The sequence below is a fragment of the Symphodus melops genome (genome assembly GCF_947650265.1).
Source record: "Symphodus melops genome assembly, chromosome: 6".
Taxonomy (NCBI): Eukaryota; Metazoa; Chordata; class Actinopteri; order Labriformes; family Labridae; genus Symphodus; species Symphodus melops.
Window position 1 is genome coordinate 26104469 of NC_136696.1, and position 16749 is coordinate 26121217.

The 16749-nt window shown below is 42.4% G+C and overlaps 1 protein-coding gene across 1 annotated transcript in view; it reads left to right on the plus strand.

The window, feature by feature from the left end:
- Positions 1-16749, plus strand: part of LOC306825971 (copine-8-like) — a 76629-nt gene that overhangs the window by 10240 nt on the left and 49640 nt on the right. Inside the window, exons 2-4 of the mRNA XM_079346972.1 lie at positions 3240-3280; positions 11923-11969; positions 13064-13167. Of these exons, the coding sequence (XP_079203098.1) occupies positions 3240-3280; positions 11923-11969; positions 13064-13167 (192 nt within the window). The remainder of the gene's footprint in view (positions 1-3239; positions 3281-11922; positions 11970-13063; positions 13168-16749) is intronic.

Genomic DNA, 16749 nt, shown 5'->3' on the forward strand with positions numbered 1-16749 from the left:
AAAATACTAGTAAATTGTAAGGCTGTGTAAAGACGTATAGAACATCTGTGTTATGAAACACGACAGTCTGTGGGCAAAGCAAGGGGTACGGTATATATATGATGTTTGTTTGGAATGCGTCACCTTTTCTTTTCCCTGGAAAATTCGTCCTTGATCAGTCCGGTCGTGATGAAAACACGAAGGGCAAGCAATGTTCCTTTTTTCATTTTAAAGAATACATCTTGGAAAAATTCATCTCAATTGTTCTCACGGCTTCCGCCACCGCTCCCTCCTCACATACAGGTATTTAAAGCTCCAGCTGCGATGTTTAGGAGGCTGTGATGTCACTGGTGGGATTTCAAATGTAATTCTGGTGTCGGGGAGGGACCACTCTTGTAAATGTTTGATGAACGATGGGGCACTCTGCTCGGACTGCACAGACGTTTTCACGGGCAGCCCGCGGTGGAAAGGGCTTTTTAAAGAGTCGGCCATCTCTACGAGGGCCAGGTGGAAGCCCTGAGGTGCTCGTGAATCAGAGGGAGAGTTACCATATCCATGTAAGTGTGCGCAGCTCTGCCAGCACTCAACCACATTCAGTTGTGCTCTCTCATTCAAACATACTTGAACTCTTTTTTTTTTTCTCCACATCTCGTTGGCTGCTCGTGCCCGTTCTCCTCTGGGAGCCAACATATTACAGTATTTCTTTTTATCAGACATTGATCCCATTTGGCAGGTGAAGTCGCCCACTTCTCACTCCTACACAATCTCCCAGACTTTCCGCCTGTCACAAACACAGCTCTGATATGACTAGGCCTGATTCCATCGCTTATTATCATTTATTTAAGGTCTCTAAGCCGGGGAAAAGGCCAGTGGGCGTTCCCTGACAGCGAGAGCAGCCGAGCGTGGCGTTTTACCATCTGGGCCTCACTGGGATCAGCACAACACGAGTGCCTGATCTAGATACATCACTAGCCATCAACGGCTTCAAGACACTCACTGCTTGTCATAAAGGACAGGATGGGCGACAGAACGCTCACCCCGCAGCTAGCATGATAGCAAGGGCCTCTCTCCCTCTCTCCCTCTTCGTCTCTGTCTGTCTCTGTCAGCACTGTGAGCACTGTGCGGACGTCTCGCTGCTGACATCAATGCAGCTTAAAAGCGGTGCTTTACACAAAATCTCCCTTTTAAGAGTCAAAATCGCACTCTGTCGGCTTTGAAAATGGCTGTAAGGAGGTCAGCTTGAATTCATGTCAGTCAGAAGATTCCAAATGTGACAGTGAAAGCAGTGAGAAAAAAGGCTTAAAATATCCAAAGAAACTCCTGCAGCATGATCTGTTTTTTTTTCTCCCCCTGTAGACTACATGCACATCAGATCCAAATCCATACAGAAGCATTTAATACCACTGAATTCACAAGTCTGCAGCAAAACATGTCATCATCTTGTTGCACGTATCACGCTTTAACACATGTGGTTGATCTGGAAGCCTGTAATGCAATCTCGCAGCAGCTTGTTGGCATGGTGACAGGTGTGGATCCAGGTGGGGTTGAAGGAGACCCGGGTCCCTCTTGAAATCTGATTGGCCGCCCCAATTGGTCCGTCGTCTTCCAGTGAGCGTCTTCCACATTGGCCACTGCTTCATTTAAATTTGACAGCCCTTCCTGCTTCCCTTGAACGTGCACACTCATATTCATGTCCGACCCCAGACGCCACCTAAAAATCCTGAATCAACTGTTAAGGCTGCCTTGCTATAGGTGGCGAGTAGCTTTTTTTCCCCCTTTTAAATGTGATACATTCTCGGTATGAAATCTATTTTAAAAATGTGATTATTGTGATTAAATCTGCAGGAAATTAAAAAAAAAGTTGTCACTGGAAGCTAGCCATAAAATATTGAATATTCTCATCATTATCGCTGTCTTTAGATTTAGGGCGTCTTTGTTAGCCTGGGCAGCCTCTGCAAGAATTTTCCCTAAGATAAAAAACGTTAACCCATTTGTGTCATGAGAAGTGGAACTGTTGCAGTTTTTTTTTTTTTTTATTGAGAAAAAGGAGAGAAAAATCTGGTACATCGGTTACATCAATTTGGAAAATCATTACTTTTTAATTGTCTTTTGCAAAGTTCTCAGACTTTTTGGAATATCCCCAAAGTAACTGAGTGATATTTCACCTACAAGCCACCGTGCAGGGGTTTGACATTTGAACACAATCTGTGAAGCATATGTGGCCTCATATTTCATGCAGAGTATCCATACGGTCTTTTTGAAGCTGTAAATATCGGTTTTGTTACCTCAGGTATGAATGAATTTGCAGGTTTTCCCCAATAATTGTAGCCTCTCACTCAGTCTTTTGAATAAAAATCCTGTATTCTAAAGTAGAGTTGGTCTCTTCATGCCTGTTTTATCAAAAGCTTCCAGCTGCTCCACTACAGTAGTTTTTGGGGTGAAATGTCCTGCTGGACTTTCTGCAGCCCTCATATTATTTAATCCTCCTGGGTTCGGTCTATGAAAGCTTTATGGGGTTTTAATGTAAGATTTGGCAGGAGTACAAGGCGAGTGGGCGAGTGAAGGGTTCACCCCAGCTCCTCTGGGTGTTGTCAACCTCCTGGCTACCTCCTCCTGAGACGTGGACTCTTTAAGACAAATGGCACACGGAGAGGGCCCATCACTGACGTAACACTCCGGGTCTCCCTGCCCTGAGCCCGAGCTGCTCCTCGATATCTTTCTTCTCGCGTCTCCGACAGCTCCAACGTGTTGTTTTTCTCTGCATATTAAATTCCTTCAGAGCTGTTTAACTGCAAAGTACCTCAGTGGTGTCGAGCATCTGTTCTGTGATGGGACTCTTTGGTGCATTTATCCCCCCCCCCCCCCCCCTTCATGCAGAAAGCAAAGACTGGAGTGTCATGTAAATTTGATGGCAGTCTCCACTGTTGTTGCCGCGCATCCAGGGAGTGCAAAAAAAAGTGAAAAATAGGTCCTCTCTTCCGCTGCTTTCTCTTTCTGTTTGAAATATAAATGGACTCCATTTTAAGCTCAATTTTATAGTCTGTTTAATGTTGTTGCCTTGATGACAAGATGAAATGGCTTTTGTTCATCAGCTCAGGGGAGGATTATGGTTAAACATGTTGTCGGGGGTTATAGAGGGAGCTAATTAGGCGAGTTTTAGTGATGCAATAACTACCCTGTTCTACTTTCTTTGCTCAAGTCTGAGCGCCGCACAATCAGTTCTAATGCCAACACGTGTCTTTGTTTTCTTGTTTTTTCAGAAACCTGCTGGATAGAGACACATTCTCCAAGTCTGATCCAAGTAAGCATGTCTCCCATCAAACGCACACATACACACACACACACACACACACACACACACACACACACACACACACACACACACACACACACACACGCACACACACACACGCTTCAGCTCCCAGGAGGCCAGACACACACAACGTAAATACAAACACATACAGACCCCTGCACACTTCATTCTGCAGACAAACAGACATTATCAACCGACATTCATTGCATGCAGGCAGGTTTTAAGTGTGCAAACACGGGCTTGATTTCACTGCACATGGACACACACGGTCACAAAAAGATGCACACACAGACAGACACTCGCGCTCTGCTCGGCCCGTGTGAATCAGTGGACATTTGCATATGTCAGGGGTCGTATTCGTCACTGTTCGCTGCTTGAGACGTGAGTGAGGGGAAGCAGATCATCCTCACACACACACACACACACACACACACACACACACACACACACACACACACACACACTGCCCTCCTACAGATAAGAACACACACACACAAACACACACTTTTCACTTCCTTGACAGCAGGGGTTCAATTTAGCCAACTGGTCCAGTGGTTTTTAAAGGCCGGAGCTGCAATCCAACAGACATTTGCCTTGATAGAGAAACCGTAAGTGTTGTTTGAAGGCGTTTTTTTTTTCCTGGTAAAACCTCAAACTGAGTTCTCATTTCGAGTCACAATGGCTTTGTGTTAAGCTAGCGCGCAAACACCAGGACTGGGTATTAAACCTTAATTCCTTTTTCGGTGCAGACTGAAATCTATTCGTCGCATCCCCCTATCAAAAACAGCCAGATACCCAAAACTGGCATTTAACTTGTACTCTTGTTTACTCCTGCCAGCGCCAGGCTAAACAGTATAAGCCAGATAATGGCCTGATCAAACACACATGGGACATTGTGGATCAGAAAGATTGTCAGACAAAAACCATTATCCTGCCTTGTGCGCCGCAGTGGGAAACGACAGACGCAGACTCTGGGCTTCCGACAGAAAGTGTGATTGAGCTCGTTCTGTTCTCTCGAAGTTTTATCAAAAGCAGCACAAAAACACTCCTCTATTGTAGAAGACATCGTCATCTTCCCACTATAACTTTTAGATCAGGAGTGACAGTCTGAAGAGCGCAACGTAGCAATGAGCTTAAAGTGAAGAAACGTGAAGATGTGATCCATTACGAAGATTTGTAGTGCCGTTAAAATGCTGTTTGAGTCACAGCTAGCTAAGAAAGGTCAACGAGTGTGTGAAACGGATCTGAGCCGTGAAGATCTTTGATTCGCTGCGATCCGGGGGATTTGTGATCTAATGCGGCAGCTGGCGTTCTCCTTGTTTTAAGGTTAAAATTCCTTCTTTCTTCTCCACTCACTTGTGTATCTCCTCTTCTACGCTGTGAGCTCAACGTCACTGCAAATGAGGGAAACCTCAGTGTCTGTGGGGTTGAAATAAATGTTTTGAATCTAATTTGAAAGGAGACACATTATCCGTCGAGGTCTTCCTCCTTTTCAAAACAGAGTGACTCGCGTGTTAAACACAGAGTCAGAACTTCATAAAGTCCAGCAGCGTCTCTCCGACGTTCTTATGCAGACATGAAAGAGCTGAACAAAAACATTTATTCCTGCGCTGATTCTTCATTGATTGTTCTCATATATGGCAAACTAGATGTCAGGAGAAAGCTCTTTGTCATAAGTGGTAGCCATCATGTCCCCACTGAGGGTTAGTCATGGAAAGCTTGAAGTCTTAACACTGTTATCAGTTCAGTTATCAGAAAGGAAAGAAGCACCTATTCAGGCTAATTTACTAAACATCAGTACTTTTATAATAAACTAACCTTCTTCAGTTTTACCTCCCAAAGGAGTCAAACAAAGCAAAGGAAGAAAAGAGCAGGAGTGCTTTATCAGCCTGAACACAGTGGAAACTGATCTTTTACACTAATTATTTCAGTGTCACTGTGCAGATGAGGGGAGTCCTCCGTGCCAGCAGAAGTACAAAATGAGCTCGTTAAAGACTTTGGTTTCTTTCTGACATGGTATCAGGTTTCAGTACTAGAACAGGATCAGACCCAATCTGGATTCTAACATGTTGACCGTCTGACGTCTGTCATTTTACATTTAGAGTTCTTTGTGTTCTCTTCATGCTCACATAGCGATTGGACTGATCTGATTTTATCTCTGTATTTGATTGATGCCATTTATGCGTCGGATATCGGACCGATGGTACCGATCCACGTCACTGATAAAGAAATATGGTTGGGCGTTTTAAACCATCTCAACTCTCTCCGTCTCACTTTGAAGACGTTGAGACTAAACTGTAAGAAGAATCCACAACATCGTTAATATCGAGAAGTTCAGACGAGATGGATCAAAAGTACAAATCTGACACGTCAGACTAAAGGGGTTTATTTTGAAAAACCTTACAGATGTCGCTGCTTCCTGTTTGACTGTGACGCCAGCACAAAGCAAAGTTTACTGCAGCTCTGTGGAGCCTCGCACACAATACCAAAAACAATAATAGTTATGATGTGAAAATATCGTTATTGATAAACACAATGTTTGTAACAAAACAATATAATATGGAAGACAAAGTAAAAAAAAAGCATGAATTAGAGTAATATATACGCCAGGATTTCCCTTAAACATTCTAACTAGTCAAAAATATATAAAAAATCGATCAAACAAAAAGTGGATCAGTGCCTCTCTGTGTTCAGAAACACAGGGAGGGAGGGAGGACCCAATTGCAGGAACAAAGAGGCAAACTCAAAATCAAAAAAAAAAAAAAATTACTCAAAACTAAATCCAAAACATCCCAAATCCATGAGGAGCAAACAAAGTAATCCAAAGGAGCAAAAACGCAACAATCATCAAACTGACAAGACAATGAACCCAGGAGAGACTGAGGGAAAACACAGAGACTAAATAGACGAGAGGTAATCAGACACAGGTGAGGACAATCAGGGCAATCACACAGGCGGGAAACACAAGGAACAAAGAACACAAGACCAGAACACTAGAGGACAAGTACAAAGTAAAACTCAACACTGACACCACCAAAACCAGATACTACAAAATAAAACAGGAAACACTAAAGACTAGACTTAAAACACAACACAGGAAATAAACTTCCAGGCAACACAGAGACAAAACCATGACAGTAACATTAAACAGATAAACGCTCTCGCCTTTTATAAAACCCAACCAGAGGGCCGTTTATCATCCTCTACTTTCTGATCAGATATTAGAACCAAAACTCTGACATCATATCAGCCGCACCTTTTGTTGGAAATGAAACGCAGCCTGATTAAACGCGGGTCCTCTCCGCCTCACATGCACACTCGAGCTTGAAGATTGTAAAGCAGATCCTCGCTGTTTTTGTCTGTCGTGCCTGCTTTGTTTTCCATAACACACTGTGACAGTCCTGTCTGTTAAAAGCCCTCTAAAAATAAACATGATGGGAGGGAGGGGGGGGGGGGATACTCTGAGTTATGATGAAAAGGTGAGGTGGAAATGTATGTATCTTATCTTTGTTCATCCTCTTCTCATCCAGTGTTTGGTTAGCATGATGGTTTTTTTTTAAGCACATCCTTGCTATATTCTCTAAATATTCAGCACCTCATCGCCTGGGTGCTGCGCAGTGAACCCAGCGGGGTTTTTAGTGATGGCCATGGTGTGTGTGAACCCATAATTGATGAGCTCCCAGAACTAGAGGGTTGGACCTTTAAGTGTCAGACGGTGGAAGAGGAGGATGAGCATTCCTGCCCGCCCCAACGTTTATACAAGGAGGCACTTGTGCTGCGTCCATGTCTCTGCTCTGCTGACAGCACTGGCCCCAGTCACACAGCATTAGACCGCCTCAGCAGAGCCACACACACACGCACACTCGCAAAAAGTGCACACATCTAGGGCCTCGGGCTCGCTCACGCACCATATTCATATAAGCTTATAAAGCTGGACAACAATCCAGTGTTTGTGTTTTCTCCATGTTTGTGTGCGTGTGTTTGTTAGCCGCTGTTCCTGTGGCGCAGGGACGCGGAAGTGTGCTTTGATGGGAGAGCTTCAGCAGATTGGAAAAGGGCATTTAGCAGACAGGAACAGTATCAAAGTATACACTGTCTCCTACATTCAAAACAGAGGTGGTGTTAGCGCTGCTATTGTCAAGCTCCTTTCCTCATCACCGGCCTGATGAATAGCAGGAGTTGAAAGTGCACCTGTAGGTGCGGGCGATGATGCATCGCTATTTACAGGCATGCTATTGATGTTTTGCTCCCCCCCTCCCCACACACACACACACACACACACACACACACACACACACACACACACACACACACACACACACACACACACACACACACACACACAACAACTCAGAGACCATGTGTCATCTCGTGCTTCATCGCAACATTACAGGAGGACTTTATATTCAGCCAGCTGAGCCTGTGCTTCTCGCACACCATCCACAACGCAACGTATACAACATCCAGGCTGGGAAGACGACACGTATGAGCCCTTCTGCTGCTGTACCAGTAGCAGGACGTTTGGTCCTTTTGTTTGTTTACGTCCAAAAACAGCACGACAACATTTACAACATGAATGTGAGTCAGGAAAACAGAAACAAAAATGTGCTAAGACGTGAGAAATACTGAAGCAACGCTGAGCTAAATATGGATTTGATTCATAAAAAAGGAACAAGAGAAATGCAGCAGCTCACACTCTTAAACAATTGGTCATACTAGCTTACAGGAGCGGCTGTGGCTCAGTCAGTTTGATCCTGCAGCCACACGACACAAGATACTCAACCCATGTGTTGCTCCTTCTGCTGAGCGGCAGCATATTAATGTGTGTGAATGGTGACATTACTTCTGAATGTCCCTTTTAGGTAGCAGCCTCAATTAAAGTAAAGGTTTTAATTGATATTTAGTTTGATTGGAATGAAGACTATGAATCCAACAAGTGTCCCTCTCTGCTTGCCGTCCGGGTCCAGCTCGCCCTGTTGGGTTTCCACTCTGTGAAAACAACAAGCTCACTATGCGTGATTCCTTATAGTTCAAACAACACATATAGTTTTTTTATGCTAAACTTTTTTTTTTCCCAGTTTGATGATTTAAAACCTAGCTTGATTTCCTCTCACCATCACAACAGTTAATGAATCCATAATGAAACTACTGGCAGCTCATGATTAACTCAGGCATTAATTTGCGGTGAATGAATTCAGTGATTAATGATAATGCATGTAAAGGGTGAAAGGCTTTGCCTTCATATTCAGATGTCATAAGATCAGCTGTGCCCGTGTTTTATGGAGGCCCCTTCTGACAAGACCTTTCATTTTAGAGCTTTTATGCTAAATTTAAATGTTTTCACCTTTTGACCTCGGTGAGCCACCGTAGATTAAAAAGTACCTTTCCCTGTTCAAAGTTCTTCCCTTTAATTTTTGCACACAACCAGCAGCTGGAACATCATGAAGTCAGAATGAACAAAGGTTTTTATGAGCCTTCAAAACCCGCAGCAAAGCATCGACCAGTAACCCTTCAAATAGTTTCCACGTTTGACTTCTGTCCAAGAAATAATTCCTCCTGAGTATCTGAGCATCAGGAAGAAAGGAAGTTAAAGGGATACTTCACCCATTTACACGAAGCTGTGTATCATTAGAAACATGGTAGTAGTGTTGAATGGTCATGAATCCAACCCTCATTTTGCCCTGAGATGAGAAAAACATGTTTTTCTTTGCCTGGAAGTTTTCTTCATGTGATGCAATATGACGCTTTTTGCATCACGTGAAGAAAACTTTCAAGCAAAGAGAAACACATTTTTCTGCTGGATACGGGCTGGATAGACGACCGTTCAACACTACTACCATGTTTCTAATGATACACAGCTTCATGTAAATGGTTGAAGTATGCCTTTAAGAGGTTCAACACTTTGTATTGTTCTGAAACACTTAGTAAAAGTGTGCCAATCAATGTTAATGTCCAGCACAATTAAAAAGTACAGAATCTTCATATTTTTAACCAAAAGCTGCTGTGAGCGAAACGAGTGCAGATTTGATCATTAAAAACAAAAACAAAAAAAAACCACATGCAGGATTTCCATTTCAGTGGTTTTGATATCAAAACAGGAATTGGAAACTAACCCTGAACCCCCCCACTTGTTGTATGACACCTTAAAAGTTCAGTTATCATTACAAGCCAAACACATTATATTTGACATGCAAGGTGGACAAACGAAGTAGAGCCCACTTTCCTGCATAGTGTGTAACCTCCGTAGTGTCCTGTCTTTACTGACACCCTACTGTTACATGCTTTTTTTTTTTATTATTCTAAGTGCCTGGCCTCGCCTGCTTGTATTATTTTTAAATCACATTGTATTTTTCCTGTGTGTTGTGAAAAGCACTTAGGGTTAGAAGTGTGAATACATTTTACCTTCTCTTGCTTTTATAGACCTTTGCATACATTTTTTCATAAAAGCTTTATAAAGGGAGCAGCGAGGCTGGACGTGACGGATGTGTGTTAAAAAAAAAAAGAAGCTCTAATGCAAACATCATTTCAGTGCAAACACCTCCAACACATATGCTCTAGTGTCAGTGTGGAAGATTTGGCAAAGCTACATTTTTACACATCAGATAGGAGGCTGCTTCAGATGTGATTAGTCTCATAGGTGACGATTATGAATAAACACACGTGTATGCTTTGTGATGCAGAAAAAGGATATGTAAATGTACATTTACAAGTCGTGTCATGGAGGATTCCTCGAAAACACCAAAGTAGAGATTCTGGATTTGCACGTCAACAAACACGGCGTAGTCGTGGACATGATCTATTAACTGTCATGACTTCTGGTCTCATCACATTACACCCTACACACAATACACAGCGGTTATAGACACAACTACAATTATTATTACAACCAGCCACAAGATTAGTGTTTCCTATAACGATTTAACGTTTAATGTCTGAAACAGTTGCTGCAGGGGACATGTCAGAAAAAGTCATTAATTGCACACTGACAAAACAGCCTTCACTACAGATTCCATTTTTACCAGGTACGGCCATTTTCATTCCCTGGTTAGATAAACACAAACAATAATACAATAATATAGGAATCAAACCCCAAGATAGATAGATAGATAGATAGATAGATAGATAGATAGATAGATAGATAGATAGATAGATAGATAGATAGATAGATAGATAGATAGATAGATAGATAGATAGATAGATAGATAGATAGATAGATAGATAAGTGTACCGACCATGCAGTTGGCTGCCTTGAAGGTCTATCAGCTTGCAGACTCCATCTTTGCACTCAACACAAGATAGCATCCTGGGTGTGTTGGATATCCTTTAGGTATTCATTGCTTTTGTGTAATCACACAGTCCAAGGACGGACAGAGGTTGTGTCCATGGCCTTTTACAGTTTGTCATCATTGTTGCTCAGGTGGAATGGGCTGGAAACAGGTTGCTTTGTGTTGCTCATATGAAAGCACATTTTCAAAGATCATTTCTATAGGAGGGTGCACGGATATGTAACAGCTAACACGAGCCATACAGAAAAACTTTGGCGGTAAAATCCTGCATTTCATCGAGTGTTTGCTTGAGGCCGGGAAACAGGAAGTGTGTTGAGGTCGGATTTCATTCACGCCGATTAATTTCTGCCTGCTTTTGGTTTCCACATTGACTGCTTTTCTTGCACAACCCAAAGCCTGCTAACGCACCATTGGTCAATACAAATACAGTATTGACAATACAGTACAATAAACAACAAATGTACTTCCATGCTGAAAATACCCTGGGTGGTCTCTACTTCAAAATAGTTCCAGTGTGAATCCTTTTTAATTGTTGATCGTTGAGTTTCTTTTAGATACCTTTTTTGAGCTTTATCCTCAAATATCATCTGATTGTTTTTTGATCTTGAGCGGCTCCAGTTTAAAAACTATAACGATTATTTGATGCCCAAACCTACAAATCTATCTAACCTGATTTTAATCAGGTCATTTCACTGAGATGAAAAACACACCAACCATGTGTTCTACATGTAGTTTGTTATTCACGTGCATAATTATTTTCTGAAGATGGTGAACTGACTCCCAACATGTAATTTATTATCTTACATTTCAGCTATTCCCCCTTTTCACATTTTCCTCATGTCAGCATTTTGCCGGTGAAAAGAGATTTCCAAGTGTTTCGTCCCAGGGGTTCTCCGAGCTGTGAGCCGCTGCCATGTGACAGATGTGTGTGAATACAGTATAGGCAGCTAGAAAGCAAATGAAATGTCATGTTAGTGCCAGTTGATTGCCTCGCTGTGTTTTCACTAGCGGTCCATCATCAAAAAACACTCCAAGACTCCCTGGAACGGAGACGCTCGAATGTCAATAAGGAGGACGTCTCTCCACCCACGCAGACACTCACTAACCCCGTCCTCTCTCCCCCCCCGTCTCTCTGCCTCCTGTCCCCCTCTCTGAAATATCATCATGCTGCAAGGCAAAGTTCTAGTGACATTTAATTAGGGATTTTTCCCTCTCATGTTGGGGTCCTGGGAAAGAACACGCTCTCAGCTGACTCTGCAGCGTTGTATATTCAGTTAAATACTCTTCAATCAATCTAACCCGCTGTTGTTTCTCTCCCCTTCTCCTCTGCTTCTTATTCAACAGTTTGTGTGCTGTACACTCAAGGAATTGCCAACAGGGAATGGAGAGAGGTGAGTGCATGGGAGGGGGGGAATACTCTTTAACCAGTGACTGCCTCCAGGTAGCTTAAACGGCAGCAATGCAGTATTTCAGAATGTCACATTGAAGGAATATAATTAGGCTTTTGAAGACGTGTCTGTTTGTGTTGAATTATCAGAACAGGGAGAGAAATTCTATTTTCTTCTCTTTTGAAGTACGAAATAAAGCCGGTTGTGTTGTTTTTGAATCTGTCACAATGAGGACGCTGAGTATCTTACCAGTCACGTGCAGAAAATATACAAATGTTTAATGAGAAGCTTATGTTGTTTAATGGGCGTTCATGTTTGTGTAAAAACACTGATAAAGCGAATGCCAAGAAAAACAAAAGCCTCAGGGTTTGCAGATTTATTTGCAAACATGGACATGCAGTCATAGGTTAAGATTAAAAATGTAAAGGCCGACTGGGTCATTTTCTCCCGATACAGATTTCGAGGTCCTGACAGACATTAATAATTCACGTGCTCTGAATAAGGGACGTTCGTTCTCTACCTCGTGCTCGTCAAAGCGTGAGCCGAGCTTCTGGACCAATGGTGCTCGTGCATGTAAGAGAGGGGGGCGTGGCTTTTGAGGGAGCACGGAGGGAGAGGGTGGGGGGTTTGGTGAAGACGCAGCAGTGAGAGAATGCTACTTTTAAAATCATGCTAGTTTTTTTTTTTTCGAAAACCTTCCTTCAACTGTAAACCTTTGAGTCAACACGTCACCACTTTAGTTTTTTGAAATTGTGAAACATGATTTGACAAAAACAATGGCTGTCTGAAGTCAGACTTGGATTTTAATGTGAGCCTGCTGATATGTTTCCTTGTACACTTGATTGTATTCGCTGCTCATTGACCTTACATGTATTGACATACTTTTTGTTAATTCATATAGAACGCTTTCCGCTCTGATTCTCCGAACAGCCGCTCTCTAATTTCAGTGTCGAGTGTCAGATTCCCAACATGTCAACAAACTTAAATTTTCAACCATCACAAAGCTGTACTACATTATACAGGGATTCCTTTTGTTCCTGGGGCTGTAGTTTGTTCAATGAGTCTTTCAAATGTTACAATTTTCATTTCTCTTCTAGTTTGGCCGAACAGAAGTCATCGACAACACCCTCAACCCTGACTTTGTCCGCAAATTCATCCTGGACTATTTCTTTGAGGAGAGGCAGAATCTACGCTTCGACCTGTGAGTTAACAATTGACTTATGCATGCTGGCACTGGTGCTGCGGGTGTGTGTGTGTGTGTTCTTGTCTTTTTGTGAGTGCTGTAAAGGAGTGGGTGAGAGTGCTGCTCTGTGCGGAGCAAAGTTAAGCTAAGACTGAAATATTCATGGTCTGTGCAGGGGGAGATGTAAGTCTTCTCCCTTCTAAATAAAAGACAAGTCTTCATGCCACTTTTACAACATCATTTCCATTTGAATTCATCCCATTCATACAATGCTTTCAGAAAAAAAAAAAAGAAACAGGGCCAGGTGCAAACGGTGAATCATTCGCTTGGCATTTTGTGGCGATTACGATCAATTTGCTGTCCTTTCACCTCATCCAGTCCAAACACACATTTGTCCTCAGTGGCATGTGAATGGCATTATCATATTTTAAAAAATCGAGTTATGTTTTTGAATGAGAGTAAATGCAGACAAAAAAGCCCCTCGTGGAAGTAACAAATGACCTCCTTGGGAACAGCAGATGCAGGAGATTGCTCGGTCTTAATCCTTTCTGCACAAAGTGCGGCTTTTGACACACTTGATCATACAATTTTAATTGACTGCCTTGAGCACTGGGTGGGTATCTCTGGGTCAGCGCAGAGTTCCCTCAGACCGCACTGCCAAAATGAACCTGCTCTGTTAAAACAGGAGATTCTTAAACTACCAGAGCAGATAACAAGCACCTCTGGGGTTCCTCAGAGCTCATCCTTTGGCCCCATTATGTTCTCGGCTCTTATGCAGGATTTTTTTGTGCTACAGTTTGTAAACATAATTTGCGATGTGTGTTTTCATTCCCAGTTGTCTTAATTTGCTGTGTTTGGTACAAAATAAAGCGCACTATAAATGTATTCTCTTTTAAATAATATATCTCACCTCGGTTAGTAACAATTAAATACTGATGGAGCAAGTGGTGGCATACAGTGCGTTTAAACCTTGATGTTCTCATTTTAATAATGACAATGATGAATAATGTTTTTTCTCTTGCAATTATGAAAACAAAATAATTGAGATTAAACATGTTTGTGCCAAATTTAGTCTCTCAAGAATCCTCTTCTGCCTGACTCCACTCACATGGAGTTAGGCAGTCAGCAGATGGACAACACCTTCTGGAAAGCACAGGGGAAACTTACAAACAGACTAACACAGAAATAGTATCGGAATATTTTAAGCTTTTCTCCGTCCCGACTCTCGTGTGTTCTCCTTGTGTGAGCGAGACATAAAACAGGCAGTCGTTGCCAAACTTAAGAGGTCGTTCACCCAAACTAACTTCAACTAAATGTGTCTTGCAGTCTAACTCTTTGTCCATGTGAATACAACCTCACTTTCAGCCAGGCTGGGGCATTTTTAGTTTAGTCTTTTGTCTTTATAATTCACCGTAAAGGTGAGGACATTTATGTTAAGGAGTTGCTTTAGTCTTTTTTTTTTTTTAAACATGAAGTCACAGAAGTGGTGAGAAAATTGTACTCAATTGAAGAAGTTTTTTTTATCCCCGTGGGGCAATTCGAGCACCAACAGTCAACCGCTAGATAGATAGATAGATAGATAGATAGATAGATAGATAGATAGAAATTCAAGTAGCTACTGAATGTGCAGCCACTCACGTCGGCGCACAGGTGAGAAGAGCAGCGACCCGGACCTCCATTCCATGCAGCTGGTTGCTAAATGGCGAAACATTGCTGTTGTCACAGTGGACGTTTAATGAGACTGACATGCTGTCAGTAAATCATCCAGGATAGTTCATGTAATTCAGCTGTGTTTAGAGGGACAAATCTCCCATTAAATTTAAAGTATAACAGGAATGTTTTTGTTTTTTTTTTGTACCTAGAATTGAATATTTCAAATGTACTTGTCTACATCAGCTACACCTGTACTTTGAGTCACGGCTCTGTTAAAGTTTAAAAGTCACATATGTCCTCATGTGGCTCCAACAGTCGAGCTGTCCAGAGTAATTATAATAATCTTGATGTTCTCTATTGTGTTCTGGACTCGCACGTATGTACTGTATTTTTTCACGATGGCTCATGAAATATGGAACAGCTCTTTTGTTTGTTTACTTGTTGGTCTGTCAGCGCGGCCGCATGCTGCTCACAAGCTGTGGGAGGTTACAGTGAAGGTCACGGCAAGACGTTAGCTCGCTGTAGGTTGAATGTGTGTGTTTGTGTTCACAAGTGGTCCATTTTATCTAATTGTTATTTTTTGTTTATATTTTGTTTGAGGGAATTAAATTTACAGTTCATTTACAGTTGATTTGATTTTTAAAGGTGTGTGTGCATGTGCAGGTGTTTACGTGAGCATGCCTGCTCAGCTTCTGGTCGGCTTGGAAAGACATTTATGATTTATTGGTGTGCCACTTTGTGAGTGTGTGTGTGTGTGTGTGTGTGTGTGTGTGTGTGTGTCTATTAGTGTTTTCATTGATTGTGTGTTTTTCTTGGCGTGCACTTTTATGCACATGTGTAGATTTTTAATGTTTGAGGAATGTTTTGCAGACAACGCAAGAGAATCTTGCAAGATTTTAGGCGAGGGAATGGAGAAGAATAGATGTTATTTGTGTGTGTGTGTGTGTGTGTGTGTGTGTGTGTGTGTGTGTGTGTGTGTGTGTGTGTTTGCATGTGTGCTGCATGGCTGACTCCCTGCAGGAGGGCACGCTGTGAGTGGGAGAGCATCAGGACCCACTTCTGTCCTCTGGGCTGATGGCCCTATGCTACGATAACTCACAGCGAGGACATGGCTTGCCTTAGCCCACACACACACACACACACACACACACACACACACACACACACACACACGTTCACACACTGAGGCTGTCTTCTGCACTACACATGCACAGGTTTCTCACGTTGCTCATTACAGTACCAGTGGTTACTCCTGCTTTCCTCAGCCTCTGTCCTGAGGTCTGGAAGTTTTTTTTTTTTTTTTAACTGCAGCTTCCTCAGCCCATCATTACCTCCAACTGCCTCACTTCGACTTTGAGCTTCACATCCCTTCAGGTTATCCACAGACAGCACCAAACTCCCTGCAAACCACCAGAGTAGCTTGCTGCTGAAGCATCCCACGCTGTCCTTCCCTTAAGACCCCAAAGCCTCGACACTCTTCACTTCCTCTGGTGCTTTCTGTGCCTGGAAATCCTGTTAACCCTCATCTCACTGATGGCCATGTTTAGACCTCCACTTAAAAAAATCTTCTTTGCTGGTGCTGAAACTGAAGATGTTAACTGGAGCCAGTGAAGGTCCCCTGGGTGGGTGTCTAATCAAGGGTGACAAATTGGATTAGACCTCAATATCAAGTGAAATGACCTGCCGAGAGGAAGAGAAGAACAATGTGGCTGCATTAACTTTGAACATCTTATGAGTGGAGTTTCATCACTCCACAATGTTCACTCCTTAAACATGAGTCCATCAGAACCATTAAAACATTCATTTACTTTATTCACAATAACATTTTAAGATTGATATATACTTTATTGATCCCAAGGGAAATTCAAGTTTTAACTCATTAGCTTAGTTTCAATGTGGGGATGGGGGACAATCAATGCAGCATGGTATGATAATATATTCTCTTTT